General features: G+C 48.7%; 1 protein-coding gene across 1 annotated transcript; it reads left to right on the top strand.

The window, feature by feature from the left end:
• The first annotated feature begins 6 nt into the window (after positions 1-6).
• Positions 7-6918, top strand: MLF2 (myeloid leukemia factor 2). The gene is made up of 9 exons (XM_041463959.1): positions 7-33; positions 200-273; positions 2322-2448; positions 2934-2969; positions 4412-4465; positions 4863-4988; positions 5324-5483; positions 5561-5801; positions 6332-6918. Exons 2-8 carry the CDS (start codon positions 224-226, stop codon positions 5737-5739), a joined length of 732 nt encoding a protein of 243 aa, XP_041319893.1. The 5' UTR covers positions 7-33; positions 200-223; the 3' UTR covers positions 5740-5801; positions 6332-6918.
• The last annotated feature ends 10431 nt before the right edge of the window (positions 6919-17349 follow it).

Raw genomic sequence — 17349 nt, 5'->3', positions numbered from 1 at the left:
GCTGCGCCGAACCGGGAGCGCCGACACCGGCAGGCACGGCTGGGCAGGGCCGCGGCGGGCGGGCCGGGAGCGGGGGCGGGGGGGAGCGCTGCCATCACCTGCCCTGGCTGGCGGCGGGAGCGGGGGGGGGCCGGTTCCGCCGCTCCGCCCCTCCCCGCCCTCAGCCCCGGCTGCGCTGACCGCCCTCTCCCCTCCGCAGAGGCCGCCCCCGAGCGAGGGAAGCATGTTCCGGCTGATGAGGGATGGCGAGCCGGAGGACCCCATGTTTGCCATGTGAGTCGGGCTGGGCATCCTGCGGGGCGATCGGCGGCGGGCAGCCAGGGAAGGAGGGAGGGCTGCGGCACGGAGCGTCCCCAGGGAAGTGTGCGCTGGCCCCGCGTCCCGCCGGGCGGGCAGAGCCGGGCGGGCCCGGGAGCGCCGCGGCTGCCGGGGCAAACACGGACACCTCCGGAGGGGCAGCGCGGTGCCGGGGGCAGACACGGACACCTCCGGAGGGGCAGCGCGGTGCCGGGGCAAACACGGACACCTCCGGAGGGGCAGCGCGGTGCCTGGGCAAACACGGACACCTCCGGAGGGGCAGCGCGGTGCCGGGGGCAATCACGGACACCTCCGGAGGGGCAGCGCGGTGCCTGGGGCAAACACGGACACCTCCGGAGGGGCAGCGCGGTGCCGGGGGCAAACACGGACACCTCCGGAGGGGCAGCGCGGTGCCTGGGGCAAACACGGACCCGCAGTAACAGGGCTCGCGTCGGTCTCGTTTCCGCGATATTGGAGCGTGGTCTTGGAGGAAAGCGTAATAAAGTAGGCCAAAAGGCATCGCAGCTGTCTTGAGAGGAAGAGAGGGCTGGAATAATAACTAATCTTTTTCTTTGCGCGAGGATTTTTTTTTTTTTTCGTTATGCAAAGTAGGGTTGCAGTTGAGATAGATAAAATCTGCTGCTCTGTCCAGTGTTTGTTGCTGTTCTGCACAGGAAGTCATTAATGGAGCTGGAGAAGGCTGCTGAAGCAGTTGTCAAGTTGTGAGGAACAAAGTAAAGAGAAAACAACGGGTAGTTTTGAAACACGAGTATTGAAATCTAACAAAGGTCCCAGGAACTCTTCCTGGGATTCCTTTCACTAAATGTTTTTGTTTCCATCCTCAGTACAGAAATTGGATGCTATTGATAAATTTTGGCAGTGACACTAAGTTGGCAGCCCTTGCCAAAGTGGATAAGGAATAGACTGTAATACAGGAAGAATTTGATTATGTTAAACAAGACACTACTAGAAATTTGGTGAAATTTGTGTATGTAGAAGAATAGTCAATCTTTTGCTTAGGAAATCAATAGTAAGCCAGAATTTTATCAGCTGTGAGCAAATGAGCAGGAGAGGAGACCTTGATGTCCCAGTTAGTCACTGAATGACTGTGTGTTCTCATTTACATGGCAGGTATGAGTCTAGGTTTTATTATGGGAGGCATTTGCAGTAGAGACAGAAAAGTATTGGTTTTAAGTATTTAAGTAGTGGGTACTTCTGTCATCTCAGGAATAATCTGTGCTGTGGAGGTCATTAAAGCTCAAGAGGGATAATTGCAGGCTACAAGATGTGCAGGAAAAAAGCTATGGTATTTCCCAGAAGTTTCTAATTGTGGCCATCCTATTCTGTGACTCTTTATCCTCACCCTCCTTTTCCTCCTCTTGCTTCACCAACTTGTGTGAGTGCATGCAGCCCTCAAAGTGGAGGCTGCAAAAGAAGGGAATACCAGTTGGGGATCCCAGTTACTGTCCCCTTTCTCCCTCAAATCTGGAAAAGCTGTATGTGGTCTCAACCCCTGGGGGCAGAGGGGTGTCAGGCCATGCAGTCCCTTCTGGAGGTTCCACTCTTGCATTTCACTGTTTGTGTCCGTGTACATGGAGGGGTGAGAGGACGATATGTAGGATCTCCTGCTCCCTGGTGCCATTAAGTGTAGCCCTCACTTTGCAGCAGGGAAGATCTTCTTGCACCTCCCTACAAAAGATGTCAGAGCAGTGAGGTTCTGGAGTGGCCTTGGCCCTACTCGTCTCCAGAGCAGTACTGAAGCAGAACACCAAGCTGCTTCTGAGCAGACAGAAATTAGTACCTGAGAGGGCTTCTGCGGTATGAAACCTTCTACCACGAGAAATGTGATGGGATCCAGAGATCCCTTCCAGCCCCAGGAGTCACCATGGACAGCACAGACATCTCAGGATTCTGAATTTTCAGCTTGGGAAGGAGTGTACAGTTGTGTAGGAATAACACAGAGCTGGGAGGAGCAGATTATTTGGGGCTTTGTCCTCACCATTGTTCTCTGCACCTCTCCAAAGGGATCCTTTTGCCATCCACCGGCAGCACATGAACCGCATGCTGTCTGGGAGTTTCGGGTTCGGGCCGCTCCTTGGCATCACGGATGGGACCACCCCTGGGGCTCGCCAGGCTGGCCGCAGGATGCAGGTAACACAGGGGCTGAGCACGGGCCAGAATTCCTCAAACTGATCTGGCAGTTTGTGTCTCCCGCCCTTCCTGGGCTGGGCTCCCCCCTCTCCTCCACGCAGGTGGTGGGTGCAGAGTAAATCTCTTAGGCAGTGGTGTTCTGGTCCTTCTCTTTATTCCACCTGGATTAAGGTGTTGAATGCAACTGTGCTCTGGGTTGGACGGGAGGAAGGGAATAAATACTAAATACGTGTTGTGTCTCAACGTTCAAGGATGTGAGTTCATATAATGGGGAGAAATGTAGGAGCATCGCCTCATGTCTGGTTTGTTAGGGGTGCTAATGGTTTGAACCCCTAGGGCAATCTGTGGGGCACTTTCTTGATCTGTTTGTAAAGCCTGAGTGTTCCCAGTTCTGTTTCTGAGAAGGATTAGTGTGTTCTGATGAGGGTCTAGTGTTTGGCTGTTGCAAAGTCATTCTCTGTTCTGTTTTTCTGTTCTCCTGGCAGGCAGGAGCTGTTTCACCCTTTGGGATGCTCGGCATGGTAAGTTTTCTGTTTTTCTGGGTCAGATTAGAGGCTTTCCAAGTAGTGGCTCCATACTGAGATTCATCAGCACTGTGTGCAACCAGTGCTAAAATGAAGCCATCTGTGAGCCTGACCAGCTATCCTACCAGGTAGGGAGGATGGGAATGTCTCTAGGGACCAGGATGAGCTTGAGATTTATAGTAAATGGAATAGGGAAGAAGGTATTGAACTGAAACTGGAAGCATCTGGTTTCTCCTGGACCTCTCATTGCGTTGTTTTATGACTTCAGGCCTTTACTTTGTTTCCCCTCTAATGTTTTAAAGCTGTCCGTGAGCTGTTTTTGAAGAGGGAGTCTAACTCTCTGTATGTGGGGAAGTTGTATTTGCACCTTGACCAGAGAAAAGTCATAAAGCTGTTATAGCACAATATTTCATGGGAATTGGGACAGTTAATATCTGGGAAGAGCAGGTAGTCCCTTAATAACCTCATATGTCTGAGAAGAAGCTGCAGATGTGGAGGTAATGGAGGAGCTGTGAGGACGCCAGGAAAGGACTTGGCCATCAGTAGGCAGACAGGATTATTGCACCTCCTTTGCCGGTGGTGGCAGCTGGAAAGCCAGCGGAATATTCAGCTAAACAGGGCTGGAATGAGAATGGCTGTGTGTACGTGAGAACACTGCGCTCGGAGCGTGCTGATCTCCGTCTTCCACCGAAGTGACACGGTGGAAATAGGTTATTCCAGATCCAGCAGCTTTAGCTGTCTTGCTCTGCAGAATTGCCTCAATGAAAGAGACTCCAGCGTCCCGGAATTTTTGTAGCTCAGAGGAGGATTAATAAGACTACAAACACATAGACTTCAAAGCATAATAACATTGTGTGTGAGTACTGCTCTGCTGGAAATGAGAACAAGAGGCTACTCGAGGAAACAAAAAAAAAAGAAATCAGCAAGTTTGAACTGACATTGTAATTTTGTTTACATATTGCACAATTAACCTGTGAGACCTGCTGGCCCAGGGTGTTACTGCAGCATTCAGGTTTACAGGATGGAAAAGGCAGGTATTTGTAGGGGAAAATAAGCAAATTTGTTGTTATGCTAGAAAGAAAACAATCAGTGGACATTTTCTTAAGACCACTCTTAGTGAACATGTTGAGATTTCTTCTAACTTTGCTGAGTCCCCAAGCTCACAAACCCAAGTGCATCAGCAGTTGGATCCGAAGTAAAAGAACAACCTTTGCCAGAACATTGGGCAATGCAACCTGAGAGAATGGAGAGAACAGCAACCCCAAATTCTGTTTTGGGTTTTTTGTTTGTTTTTTTCTTCTGAGCTACTGAAAGAATGTGAAAAAAATCAAGGTTGTTCTTCTTCTTAGGCAGCAGGTTTTTTGCAGATAGTTTGTTGTTCTTTCCTCATGTCTCTTCCCAGACTGACTACTCTTGTGTTCTCTTTTCCTTTTTATCAGGCAGGTGGCTTTATGGATATGTTTGGGATGATGAACGACATGATTGGAAACATGGTAAGAACCCTCCGTGAACCGTTCTGTATGGAGGGGAGTGCTGAGGGTGCTTCTGCCATCCCTCTGATGTCTCTTACCTTACTGTGCTGCTTGGGATGGACTGAGCCACACCTGCCAAGGTGGCAGAGCTGTAAGCTGTGCTTCATCACTGGGAGTCAGTGACAGAGCTTGTTCCTGAGTGCAGGGAGAGGAGAGGGGTGAGGAAGTGTGTGGGTGGACATGTTTAGCAAGAAATAAGTATTAATTTAACAGGAAGGTGTGTTCTCCAGAAAAAGGGACCCATGGGGATTATATTCATCCTATTGTAACTTCTTACTTCATTGTAGAGAGGGAATTAAATGCCATCTCTTCTTCCCTCCCATCCCTTCTTTCCACCATTCCCCATTCCTTCTTGCAGGAGCATATGACAAGTGGTGCTAACTGCCAGACATTTACCTCCTCAACCGTCATCTCTTACTCCAACCTGGGTGATGGGCCCAAAGTCTATCAGGAGACCTCAGAGATGCGTTCAGCACCTGGCGGGGTAAGGAGGAGGCTGCTGGCTTTGCTGTGACAGGGTGGGCTTCGTTTGGTGGCTTTGTGGGTGGCCATCTACAGCCTTCGGCTTCGCAGCCAGCTGCACTTCGAGGAGCACATTGTGCTCTTGTGACTCACTGAACCGTGCCAAGGGCCCCTGGGAGGAAGTGGGAAGAGCTGGCAGTGGGGAATCCATTCTTCCCTCTTCCTAACGTTGCGTCTGACATCCTGGGAGTGGTGGCAGTGCAAATTGGCCGAAATACTGGAGGCAGGAATCAGGGTGCCTTAGGGGGCGGGGAGAAGGAATGAAAATGTTGATTCCACGTGGGAATCTGCCCCCAGATCCGTGAGACAAGACGAACCGTCAGGGACTCGGACAGTGGCTTGGAACAGATGTCGATCGGGCACCACATCAGGGAGAGGGCCCACATCATGCAGCGCTCCCGGAACCATCGCACAGGTGACCAGGAGGAGAGGCAGGACTACATCAACATGGACGAAAGTGAGTAGTGCCCGTGTCCTCCTCCCAGCAAAGCCAGGCGCTGCTTCCCCACGTGAGCTCGTTGTCTCCCTGCGCAGGCGACGCAGCCGCATTCGACGACGAGTGGCGGCGAGAGACGTCCCGGTTCCGGCCGCAGCGGGGCCTGGAGTACCGGCGCCACGAGGGCAGCGGAGGCCGGCGGGCCGAAGGGACTCGCCTCGCCATCCAGGGCCCTGAGGATTCTCCCTCCAGACAGTCCCGCCGGTACGACTGGTGAACTCGGAGCAGACCTTGTGGGGGGTGCAGCGTGGCCACCCCCAAAGCTACCTACACGCTCTTGTAAGTCTTAACAAGTTCCTTCCTTGTCTTCCGCTGTGTGGTTGCCTCTTAGCCACAGGGTTATTTTTGTTCTTTGCACTAATCTTATGTTATTTTGAAGTTTTGTTTGCAAAGGGATTTTCCCGCTTTGAGGGGGCAGGGGAAGGTGTGAATTTGGAGAAGATGCTGTGCTGAACGGGAAGATGGAAGCTGTTTAAGTTGGCTTTGTCATGAACAAAAGACTTGTGGTGTCAGCCTTAACTGACGGCTGAAATAGTATGATGTGATTGCAACCTGTGGAGTGTTTATATTGTCATTGTGTGGAACTTAGAGACCATTTACTGTCCATCCAGTTTGAAATATAAGTAAGTGCTGGTGTCTGCTCTCCTGTGCTTTGCATAGGGCTCACCAGGATGTGATCTAGTGCTTGAAAAGGGACATTTTCCCCTTTTTTTGATGTCTAGACATTGGGTTTAAACGTGTCTTTATCTGTCTTCTGCTTCCTAAGCACCACTTATTCTTTTTATGTCTTCTGTTTCCTTTCCTCCCAGGTACAGACAGTGAAACTCTGAAGTCCCTTCAAAGCACCACTTGGACCCTCCTCAAATTTAGTATTAACCTCCCTCCCAATTAAGAATTGAAACAAAGCAACTAATCTTCTGCATTGCTCTATTTCACCCCATTTGGGTGCTGCAGTGGGACATGGGGAATCTCACTGATGTGCAAGGAACACATTAATTGCCCATTCCCTCTCTGCTGTTCTTTTGGCTCTGTTCTTTCTGCCAGTAGTGCTGGGCATGAGGAGCTGCCACCTTGCCTCTTCCATCCTTTCCACTCTTTGTGTGCTGGGTTGGGCTGGTTCTGAAGTTTGTGTTTAGTCCCCTGTGAAAGGAATATGAGGGAATTCTGTTAGAACCCCCTGTCAGTCCCCTCACTGGGACAGAGGCTTTGATTCCCCTGCTGCTCCTTGGTGCATCTGTGGAGAAGCAGAAGGATGTGTGCGTTGGAAAAAGGAGGAACAGAACAAAAGCTGGATCAGCCTGTGGGCCCCCTGACCCCTCTTCAGTCAGCTCCCCCACTTTTTTAATTTGTGAAACTTGTAACTAGATGTTTACTGAATAAAGAAACAAACTGTAAAGAATTGGTGGATCAGTCTTTGCCTTCAGCTGACCTAATTGTGCCTGCTGTGGCACAATTACCTCTTTCACATCCTTGGAAAATTGCTGAGGAGAAACTTGGTGTGAAATTCTCAGGCTTTGTTTTCTTACAGGAGATAGCCTAACAGCCTTCCCATGTAGTCACAGGGTGAGATGATGCTCAACATGGAGATTGTGAAAGAAGATCCAGGAGCTCACCATTTGCAAAAAATGCCCTCTAATTGCTGTAGTTTTGCTGTGCACTCTAGGGAAGTCGGTTGATCCTTCTTGCTGCCTGGTCAGCTGTGCAGCCCTGAATTGGGCCTCTGGGGTTCCTGCACAGACAGGGAATATTTCCATTATTTTCCTATCATATCACTGCAACCGTGGCTGATGTTATGAATGACCTTTCCTTAACATCTTTGGGATTAGGTGAAAATTGAGAGGCATTAGGAATATAGGACCAGGGAAGATCTCCTGGGTTCTTGGCCAGTTTTGTGCTCTGGCACACACACTTACACAAACCTTTTCATCAGTTTATTTGGAACAGAAGGCAGGAAATCAATTCATGACTTAACACTTGGAAGTAGTGTGCTGGGATGTTGTGGTGTATCCCTCTGTTGTACGTGTGGGCACTAAAAGAGACACACCTTGCTGGGGACTGACCGTCCTGCCCTGAGACAAGGATGCAGCATCCACCCTCTGGAAGCTCAGGGCAGAGCTTGCAGTGTTCCACCCTTCAAGGAAGTGCAGAGCAGAGCTGTGGCTGGAGCCCACTTCCCTGTGCCATTTTGTCCCATGGTAAATCCCAGTAGGAGTCATAGAATAGTTTGGTTTGGAAGGGACTTCAAAGACAGCAGCCTGCTGTCCCTGGCAGTGGAGTGACTTTCTGAGGTGTCATAGCCAAGGCAAGCCCTGAAGAGAGCAAGGCTGAAGGAGGAGCTACACAGAAAAAAGCAGGGCTTGGGAGAGGTTTCATGGAAGTCATCTTGGGGTTTCCAGACTGTGAAAGACGGGACTGCAACAACAGCAGCCCTCATCTCTGGCAGCCTTGAGCCAGTGTGAGATGTGGTGCTTTGATCCAGTGGAGAACCAGCTGAGCTCAGAAAGGTGCCCACAGCATGGAGATGGTGGCAGTAACCAGCTGCCAGGTCCTGGCCAGGTTTTGAGGCGATGCCTGAGATGGAGAGCAGGTGGTGCATTAGCAAGCAGACAGGACTCTGTTTCTTCATGCAGAAAAGCCAAATCTTCATTGTATAGGTCATATTTTATAGGATTGTCAGAAGGCACTGTGTCAGGTCTTATTGGTGGACAATACATTCACGCTTGGTTCATTGGTCAGTACATGGTATTTTGCATGTCTGTCAAACTTCTGTATTTATAGTTAGTTTACATATTTTTTCTACTGATTCTCATGAGACAGATCTTATTGTTTATGTAGGTGCTAGTTGTTTTTCACTCCAGAATAAGTTGTTGTGTTAACGAGCTCTCATACCAAGATTGTTTTCACATGGGAACTTGCAAATTACTTAGCTGCACTTAGAAGAAATGACAGGCTAGCTATTAATTTAACAGAGCAGGCCTGATTTTATGAGGTCTTTCTTTTATAATTCTTCTACCTGTCTACAACAAACAGGAAGGTGACCATGGTGGTGGTGGGGATTAACATTGACCTTTGATCAGGTGTGAGATGTGGCACCTGGTGCTTTGATCCAGTGGAGAACCAGCTGAGCTCAGAAAGGTGCCCACAGCATGGAGATGGTGGCAGTAACCAGCTGCCAGGTCCTGGCCAGGTTTTGAGGCGATGCCTGAGATGGAGAGCAGGTGGTGCATTAGCAAGCAGACAGGACTCTGTTTCTTCATGCAGAAAAGCCAAATCTTCATTGTATAGGTCATATTTTATAGGATTGTCAGAAGGCACTGTGTCAGGTCTTATTGGTGGACAATACATTCACGCTTGGTTCATTGGTCAGTACATGGTATTTTGCATGTCTGTCAAACTTCTGTATTTATAGTTAGTTTACATATTTTTTCTACTGATTCTCATGAGACAGATCTTATTGTTTATGTAGGTGCTAGTTGTTTTTCACTCCAGAATAAGTTGTTGTGTTAACGAGCTCTCATACCAAGATTGTTTTCACATGGGAACATGCAAATTACTTAGCTGCACTTAGAAGAAATGACAGGCTAGCTATTAATTTAACAGAGCAGGCCTGATTTTATGAGGTCTTTCTTTTATAATTCTTCTACCTGTCTACAACAAACAGGAAGGTGACCATGGTGGTGGTGGGGATTAACATTGACCTTTGATCATGAGGATCCATTCCTCTTTGGGCATGGATTTCCTAATCTTGATCTAATCCCAAATCCTTTTATCTGGATTCAGCCTTTGCTCCCTGTTGGGTGCTGTCCTGATTACAGATTTAGGTAGAACCCTTGAGTGCTCTTCCACTCGGCAGTGGGAGGGTGATTTACCTGGCTGCCTGAGCCTTGCTAACTGCTGCCCACTCCGTGCAAACCAAGGTTTCAGCCTTCTCCAGGGGCAGCAAGGCACTGGTGGTCTAGGAATATGGGAAAGAGCTTCAGTGAGAGGAGAACTTTGTGTTAAAGCAGGAGCCCAGGGGAGAGTTTTAGAAATCCCTAGCCAGGAAGCAGGGGAAGTTTTTTAAGAGGGTGAGCCCTTTGCCTGTCCCAGTGCTACACACACTTCTGGCTTCAGAAAGCAGGAGGGTTTTCTCCAAAGAAGGGAACATGCCTGCCTGGGGTTCATTTTTTTCTATGAGTTACAGTTTCAAGTGAAAGGTTTTGCCCTTAAAAGCAATCTATCTCCTGTATCCGGGCTCAGGAAAGGCTGGGATGAGACCCTTCCACTTCTGAAATGTCTCTGACAGCTGTGCCAGCAAGATGGAGAAAGAGAAGGCTGGATGTTCTCAACATGAAAATCAAACAGTATTTATTTCAGATGGGCAGGATGTGGTTCCAGCTCATCCTTATCCATCCAAGGGAGACAAAATCCCTTCTTGCTCCTTCTCCCATAGCTGTCACCTTCAAATTGGAGGAATTGAAGCACCAGATCAGGGCAGTTCAGTGGTACTACTGGCTGTTCCTAAGGAGCAAGTAGGACACCTGAAGTGAGACAGAGGGGCCTGACATGCTTTAAAGAGACAGAGGGAAGGGGAGGTGGTAGAATGAGGTGAAGATAGGCTGGAAACACTAGTAGGAAAATGGATAGTACAACCTTGGATGAGAATGCACTAGCTACACACAAATAAACCAGAAACTTTGGTGGTTTTGTTTGTTGTATATTCAGTTTTCCATAATTGAAAATATATCTTGAAAATAAAATCCATGAGAGCTAGAAGGAACTTTGTCCCTACAGGTTTTTGTGGGTAGCCCTGAAGGTCTGTGCATCTTTCACTGTACTCTTTGAGGTATTGTAAAATACTGGGGGAATTGTAGAATACTGGGGAGAAAGAAGTCTGGGAAAGTTAACCTGGTGTCAATACTTGTAAATAAAAAAATAGATTATATCCACACCTGTAAACCAGGCAAACTGACATTAAATCAAGATAAGAGATGAAAAATGCATTAAATTTAAAAATAAGCATTTATGTCTCAGTGTTTATAATATGTGATCTCACTTCTCAAAATTGTTCCTGTCCAACAACTGTGATAATTTCTGATTAAATTATGGGTTGGTCAACCCAGAGTCAGAGGTTGCAACAGCACGAGGCATTTTATCTGGCCACACAAGACTGTGTTCTGAAGTAAAACAAGTTAGTAATTATTAAAACAACAAAAAGGCCAAAATTATAAATTTTAGTTCACTGATAGATTTCAAGTAATGAGGGGGAAAAGAGACTATAGAATATGAAATTATTTCCAGTAGGATGTTGTTTGAAACTAATGCTCATTAGTAACTTGATTAATGATCTGAAAGAAGGTATTAAAGCAGTGCTGGTGAAGCTTTCAGAGGATCCAAAGAAGAATGAAAGTAATAAATGTTGGAAAAAGATGAGATGTACTGAACAGTCAGTAACTATTGGTGTGTTTATTTATAAACAGTAGGTATTTTTGGCTGCACTGAATGCAGAAAAGACATTCACCCAGGGACATAAACATAGTCTGTGCTCTTTCAAGATGGGGAGCTCCAAAAGGAATTAGGATTGGAAGACAACCAAGGAAATTAATGGTACTTGCATAATTCTTCCTCTGTGCAGATGGGTTATGCTGGGATGCATTAGCCTGTGTTCACCAAGAACAGAGGTAAAAATTCTCCCCTTTGAAGAATCACTGAATGGTTTGGGTTGGAGGGGACCTTGAACATCATCCAGTTCCAGCCCCCTGCCATGGGCAGGGACACCTTCCTCTAGGCCAGGTGGCTCAGAGCTCCATCCAACCTGGCCTTGAACACTGCCAGGGATGGGGCACCCACAGCTTCTCTGGGCAACCTGTGCCAGTGCCTCGCCATTGTTACAGTGAAGGATTTCATCCTCATGCCCAGCACAAACATGCTCTCTTTCAGTTTGAAGCCATCCCCCTTCTCCTGTCACTACATGCTCTTGTAAATAGTCTTTCTCCATCTTTCTTGTAGGCTCCCTTTAGGTACTGGAAGGCTGCAATTAGGTCACCCCAAAACCTTCTCTTCTCCAGACTGAACAATCCAAATTCTCTTTGATTTTCTCAGCTTTTCTTTGTAGGAGAGGTGCTCCATCCCTCTGATCAATTTGGTATATCACAGTAGTGAACCAGTTGTGGGAAATCTGGATATTGGACACTAGAAAGGAAACCAAAGAAGACTCAAGAAGGGTGAAACAAGGATGGCTTGAAGCCTGGAAACACTGCCCAGGTTAACGTGAACTGAACTCCTGTGTCTGAGTTCACTCCACTGGAGCACAGGCTGGAATACCTGAACGGGAACGAGGCTTCTGACAGCAGAGGGCTCTTCAGCCCAGCAGAAAACCTGCAGCGACCTCACCATGGGACTGGGAGTGAATGCAGACCTTGGGAGAGCAGTAGAGCACACACCTCCGTCTCCCAGCTCCCCCTACGCCAAACCCCATGGAGTGGCCCAAAAAGAATTTGGGGAGTGGGCACAGGAAGTGCACACAAGGGAGTTCTTGGCCACTTGAGAAGCCAAGCAATGTGATTATACCAGTCCCTTTGGGCTTCAAAACTCTGTGAGTAGGAGAGGGAAACAGACTGGCACAGGGCTAGACTGAAGGGAAAGGTGGGAAGGGCAAGAAGAGACCTTTTGACTTGACAAGGGCTTCAAAGCAGGTGGGACCACAAAGAGCTGCAGGAAACAGAGCTCCCTCTGGGCACAATGGTTTGCTCAGGATACAAACAGGCACTGCCATGGGGCTGGAATGTAAAATCCTACAGGCTCCAGTGCTGGAGAACAAAAGGATTTAAAATAGACCTCAACCCAGTGTATAACTTAAAACTGATTTGTTTGATTTGCAGTATTTTTTTTACTTTCCATAACACTTTAAAAAATGGACTTGATTTTATATTTCAGCCCTGTCTTAAATGTAACTGGGATTTTTTTTTTCCCCTCCTGGGAATATTCCTTTTTAAAGATAACACTTCAAAAACTGTTTCCATGGGGAAACTTCACTTTGGTTATTATTACTTTCACCATCTCCTCACATCTGGATGGCTTTTTAAATCCTGAGGGCACTTAATACAAACTTAGCGTGGGGGGAAAAGGTAATAAAAGGAAGGGAAATAGAACAGACACTACCTATCTCCAACTGCTGGTGATGTAATGTCCAGAGGTAAGCTGGAAGATTAGACACTAGCCTCACCATCTCCATCCCTTACTAATGACAGAAAAGGAGAACAAAGATTGTAAAAGAATAAATGCTTGGGTAAATAAATAAAACCCAGCAACATTGCCAAACTGGATGAGGGTATCACACAGGAGGATGTAGGTGGCCTTGAATGTGTCAGTAAGAGCAAAAGGGCTAAAGTTTGTAGCACCAAGTGAAAGGGAAAAGTTGCATAGGGCCTAAAATCAAGATTTTGGCTATAAACTGGAACTTCTTTGATTATAACTATCAGAAAAAAAAAAAAAAAAGAAATGCTCTGAGTCACCAGAGGAGAAGATGCAGTCCAGCAGGCATTTCTGGTAGCTATAGGTGTGTGTTACTGTGCCTGTGAGAGATGCTGATCAGACTTCACCTGTGCAGGAGAACTGTGCTCATTTCCAGCCAAGAAAGCCTAATTTGAAGTGCAGGAAGGAGAGCACTTTTGCACTCTATTTGAAGAGCAAGTAAGAGAGCAAGGAGAGCTCACGGTGCACGAGGGGGCTGATTTGGTTAGTTAAGCAAAGTGAAGTCTGTACTCAAGGGAAATAAACACCAGGGAGGAAGAACAGCTTCAGCTAGAGCCAGGCTGGCACAGGCACAAGAGAATATCAACTAGCTGTGAATTCATTTAAGCTGGAAATTAAAAAACTTTAACCACTACAGCAGTTGGGTTCTGGGGCAGCCTGCCAAGGGGACTAGTGGGGACAATAAAATGAGCCAGTTTGGGGTTGGCACCTGAGAAGCTTTTGCAAGGGATTGTGAGACCATCCATAGTGGTGAGAGATCACGCTTGGTCACCAGGAGCCTCCTTGCTTTTGCTCCCAACAAAGAGATCATCCATATTCCCACATCCTGAAACCGGTGCTAAACGCTTCAGAGGCAGATACAGGCAAAGCCTCCCCAGAAACATTTTCTCCTGATCTGAAGGGGCTGGGCTTTTACTTGTCCTCAGAACAGGAGGGTGCAGGGCAGTTTTTAACATGTGCACAAGTGCTACAGGAATTCTGAACATTCTTGCTACTGTAAAAGGGTCACAGCTCTCGAATCCAGCTGACATTTTGCTGCCTATTGAATTCATCACAACAGGAATATAATTGCACACTGCACAAAGAATTTTTGCAAATGAACTCCTTTCCTTGGCAGGAGAAGAGCCTGCCACCAGCAGAGGAGGCAGACAATAGTCCAGCCTAGTTCCACACTGGATCAAGAGGGATGCTCCTGGAAAACTGCAGAAGATGAGAGAAAAGCACCCAAAAGATGGGGTGTCTGTGGAACCAGCAGAGAAAACAGGTGGTTTTTATGAGTATTTCAGCTAAGCAGTGACTAGTACTAGGAAAAGGGATGAGGAAAGAAGAGCCCTGCAGGTGGGAACACAGACAGACTCCCACGGAGAGGATGGCAAAAAGGGAAAGGGGTCACAGAAGGAAAATGAGCAGCTATTCCAGGGCATACAAAGGAGACATGAAGGATGTCAGAGATCTGAGAGACACATTTGCAGCAGCCAGCATGAACCGTGAGATTCTTCTGACTACTCTACCTTGCTCTGCAACAGAATCCTGCAGAGGCAGGGCCTCATCCAGGAAGGATGATCCAGCTGTGGCAAGCAGCAGGCACAGCCCTCAGTGGCTGCTGTTAGGGGCATCTTTGCAGCCCCACGGGCAGCAGAGGGACACACACATCATCTGTGCCTGCTCTCCCAACAGAGCAGACTGCGGCACCCACCTGGCACAGAGGAGCACTTAGCCACTGCCCTGGTGGGGGAGAGGCAAGGCATCCCTGCACGGAGCTCTGGGGACCACACAGATGCACGGTCACCCTGCAGACCAGCAGATGCAATCTGGCTGCCATGGCCACGGCCTCTGCAGCACCACTCCTCAGCTGGCACCGGGAGCTCACAGGAGGATGCAGGTGGTGGCACATGTCCTGCTGCTGGGCAGGGGCAGGGCTGCCATCCTCCCTGCTCCCCCCGGCAGGCCTGAGGAAACCTGCTGTCCAGAGATGTGCCCCCGGCCAGTGTCACTGGCACAAAGGAGGCTTGGTAATGTGTAACAGCACTGAGGTACACACCAGCCCATCATTCTTCAGGAAACAAACCACCCTGCCAAAGGTCTCCTTTGGAGAACAGAGCCAAGGGCAGCCACAGCAGCCCTGGTAAATAAAATATTGAATCCCTTTGAGCACACAAAGACCATCTTTGACTCCAGAGGTACCTCGGCACAGAGCAGTGGAGGATGGGGAGTACCTTAGAGAAGTCCTGCAGTGTCTGTCCACCTGTGACACTTCTCCCCACCCTCCAGGTACGGATGGGCACTGCTGCAGAAGCCAAGCTGCTGGCAGCAGCTGTCCAGCACCTTCACAGCCTTCAAGAAGGGCAGCAGCAAGCTCCCCAGAAGAATTTGCGTCCCAAGAATGCAATAATTACCATCATTAACCCCAATCCCTGGTTTCCTCTTGCCACAGGGCAGCTGGAGGTGGCTGGCAGAAGTTGGACATCAGTGACAGAGCAGTTCAGGTCCTCTCCTACCTCCTCCCTTTTCTGAACCCTTGTGAAAGCCCCATGTAGGTACCCAAAGAGGGGTTTGCAATGAATCACTGTGCAAGAGCTTTCTGTGCTGGGGATGGCAGATCTCCTGCTCCTCATTTTGGGATGGACATTTCTCTGTACCCTTTTCTACAGCCCCCTAAACCTGATTCCTTTGCAGGGTTTAATGTGTCCAGGTATTTCTGTTCTCCTGCACTCAGGTCTTTTCTTTGGAAAAAAATGGGTTAAGACATAAAGACATTTTAAAATGAAAACTTATAATGCTCAGTACTTACCTCACTCTTGCCATCTTCAAAGTGATTTATAAATGTTAACTAATTAATTAATCTTCACATCTTCTCCAACTGAAATTCAGAGTCACGGCTGAAGCGAGCAGAAAAATAAAAACCACGGTTTTCAGGTGAAGGGCAAAGGCAAACCTATGCTCCTGCCCTCTGTTTGCCATCCAGCAAGGCAATTTGCAGCAATACTTTCATTCTGCACTGCAACCCTCTCATTTATTTTTCAGTCCTACCAAAGGTCTGAAGTAATTTTATGTGCTACCTCCAGCTTTCCTTTTCTTAATGGAGGTCTTAAAAGGTGCTCCCTTTGAAAAGTAAACAAAATGGAAGACTTTCAGAGCTGTGTTTAATCCCAAACTCTCCTAAAATCCATAATACAGCCAGCCTTGAGAGGTACACAGAGGCAAATGGGAAGGGGGAGCAAAGCCAATCTATGGCAAATGCTGCTCCCAGAGGGATGAGCTGACCCTGGGACACGGCGAGGAGCTGGCTGTCATGTAACAAAGGTATGGCACAAGGACACAGCCGGACTTGTGCCAGCTGTGACTGAGCTGGGAGGATCCAAGTCTGGGGCTTCAGCACAGCCTGGGGCTGGAGTGGTGAGCCCAGCCAGTCCCACGCTGGTCCACATGCTGGCTGCTGTCACCCACGTGGGGAATTTGTGCTCCCAAGGCCGATGGCAGTGCGTGGCACGGAGCTCAGGCACTGCTCTGCCCGGCCTTTGCTGCACAGGGCATCACACGAGCGCTATCACACACAGCCGGCCTGGAACTCTCACTGCTGGCTTCCACTCCACTCCTGGGATCTGCAGCCTGGATTTAAACTGTGGATTCAGGGCATTGAAACAGACCCTTTGTGTCTAATAGCCACAGTTTGGTTAAAGATCGCAAAGCCCAACAGACCAGAGAGGAGATGAGACACTCGGGGCAAAGAGCTGTTACAGCAGCAGGTTCTTGTGGGACACAAATATCCTTCTGCAGTACTGGTAACTTCAGCTCTCCCTGGAGGTGACACTGCTCCAGCCCAGCTCCCACTGGACATCAGCCAGTGGCTGTTAGGACACGTGCTGTGTCCGGCTGCTCAGCTCCATCCCAAACCCATTCTCCTCAGTCTTTCTCATCACACCCCAATGGCTTAGCAAGCAGCAAATCTTTCAAAAGGGTGTGAGGCATCAGACATCTGGCAGGTGCTTGACAGGTACCTCCTCCCCTGCTGGCACCTCGGCTCCAGACTAGCCCTTCCCAGGGAGCTGAAGATCGGATACATATGGGCATTATTGTTTCTGCAGACAATCGCAAATGCAGCGAGCGCAGCGCCTCTGCTCCCTGACAGAGACAGATGAAGGTGATGTGACGCAGAAGGAAGAAGGCTCAGGTGATTTAAACAAAAGCTGGAAGCTTTGTCACAATCCCTCCCAACAACTTAGGGAGAACAGGATTCATCAGGGAGACTCCCAAATCCGTTAGGTCTCTCTAGGTGGGCGTACACAATCCTGGCCCAGCTATCCACTCATGTGTTCCAGCAGCCAGATTTGTGTCTCCCATCTGGACAACTCCACACCAAAACTCTCCTACTTGGCACTTCTGTGCCAAGTGCAACAGAAGGGGGGAAGGTGTGAGGCTGCCTGAGCTCTTGGGAGACCCCAGCCAGTGAGAGCCATCATCCCAGGAGAGCTGGCATATCCCTGTCCCCAGCAGAGCCAGCTGGTACGCCCAGCCCTGTGACCGCACACAGAGGAACACACAAAGCTGCTGGGAAGTTTTAGGAGTTCATGGGTTCGGGTGACAGGGCTTTCCT

Source organism: Pyrgilauda ruficollis, unplaced genomic scaffold (assembly GCF_017590135.1).
Source record: "Pyrgilauda ruficollis isolate IOZ18807 unplaced genomic scaffold, ASM1759013v1 scaffold17, whole genome shotgun sequence".
Lineage (NCBI taxonomy): Eukaryota > Metazoa > Chordata > Aves > Passeriformes > Passeridae > Pyrgilauda > Pyrgilauda ruficollis.
The sequence above is the reverse complement of the archived record's forward strand: the minus strand, read 5'-3'. Positions and strand labels throughout refer to the sequence as shown.

Excerpts from the sequence above, each read along its gene's own strand:
- MLF2 (XM_041463959.1), top strand. The coding sequence starts at position 224 with ATGTTCCGGCTGATGAGGGATGGCGAGCCGGAGGACCCCATGTTTGCC. Across the intron at positions 2,449-2,933 it reads AGGCTGGCCGCAGGATGCAG|GCAGGAGCTGTTTCACCCTT; the intron begins GTAACACAGGGG and ends TTCTCCTGGCAG. Across the intron at positions 2,970-4,411 it reads CCTTTGGGATGCTCGGCATG|GCAGGTGGCTTTATGGATAT; the intron begins GTAAGTTTTCTG and ends CCTTTTTATCAG.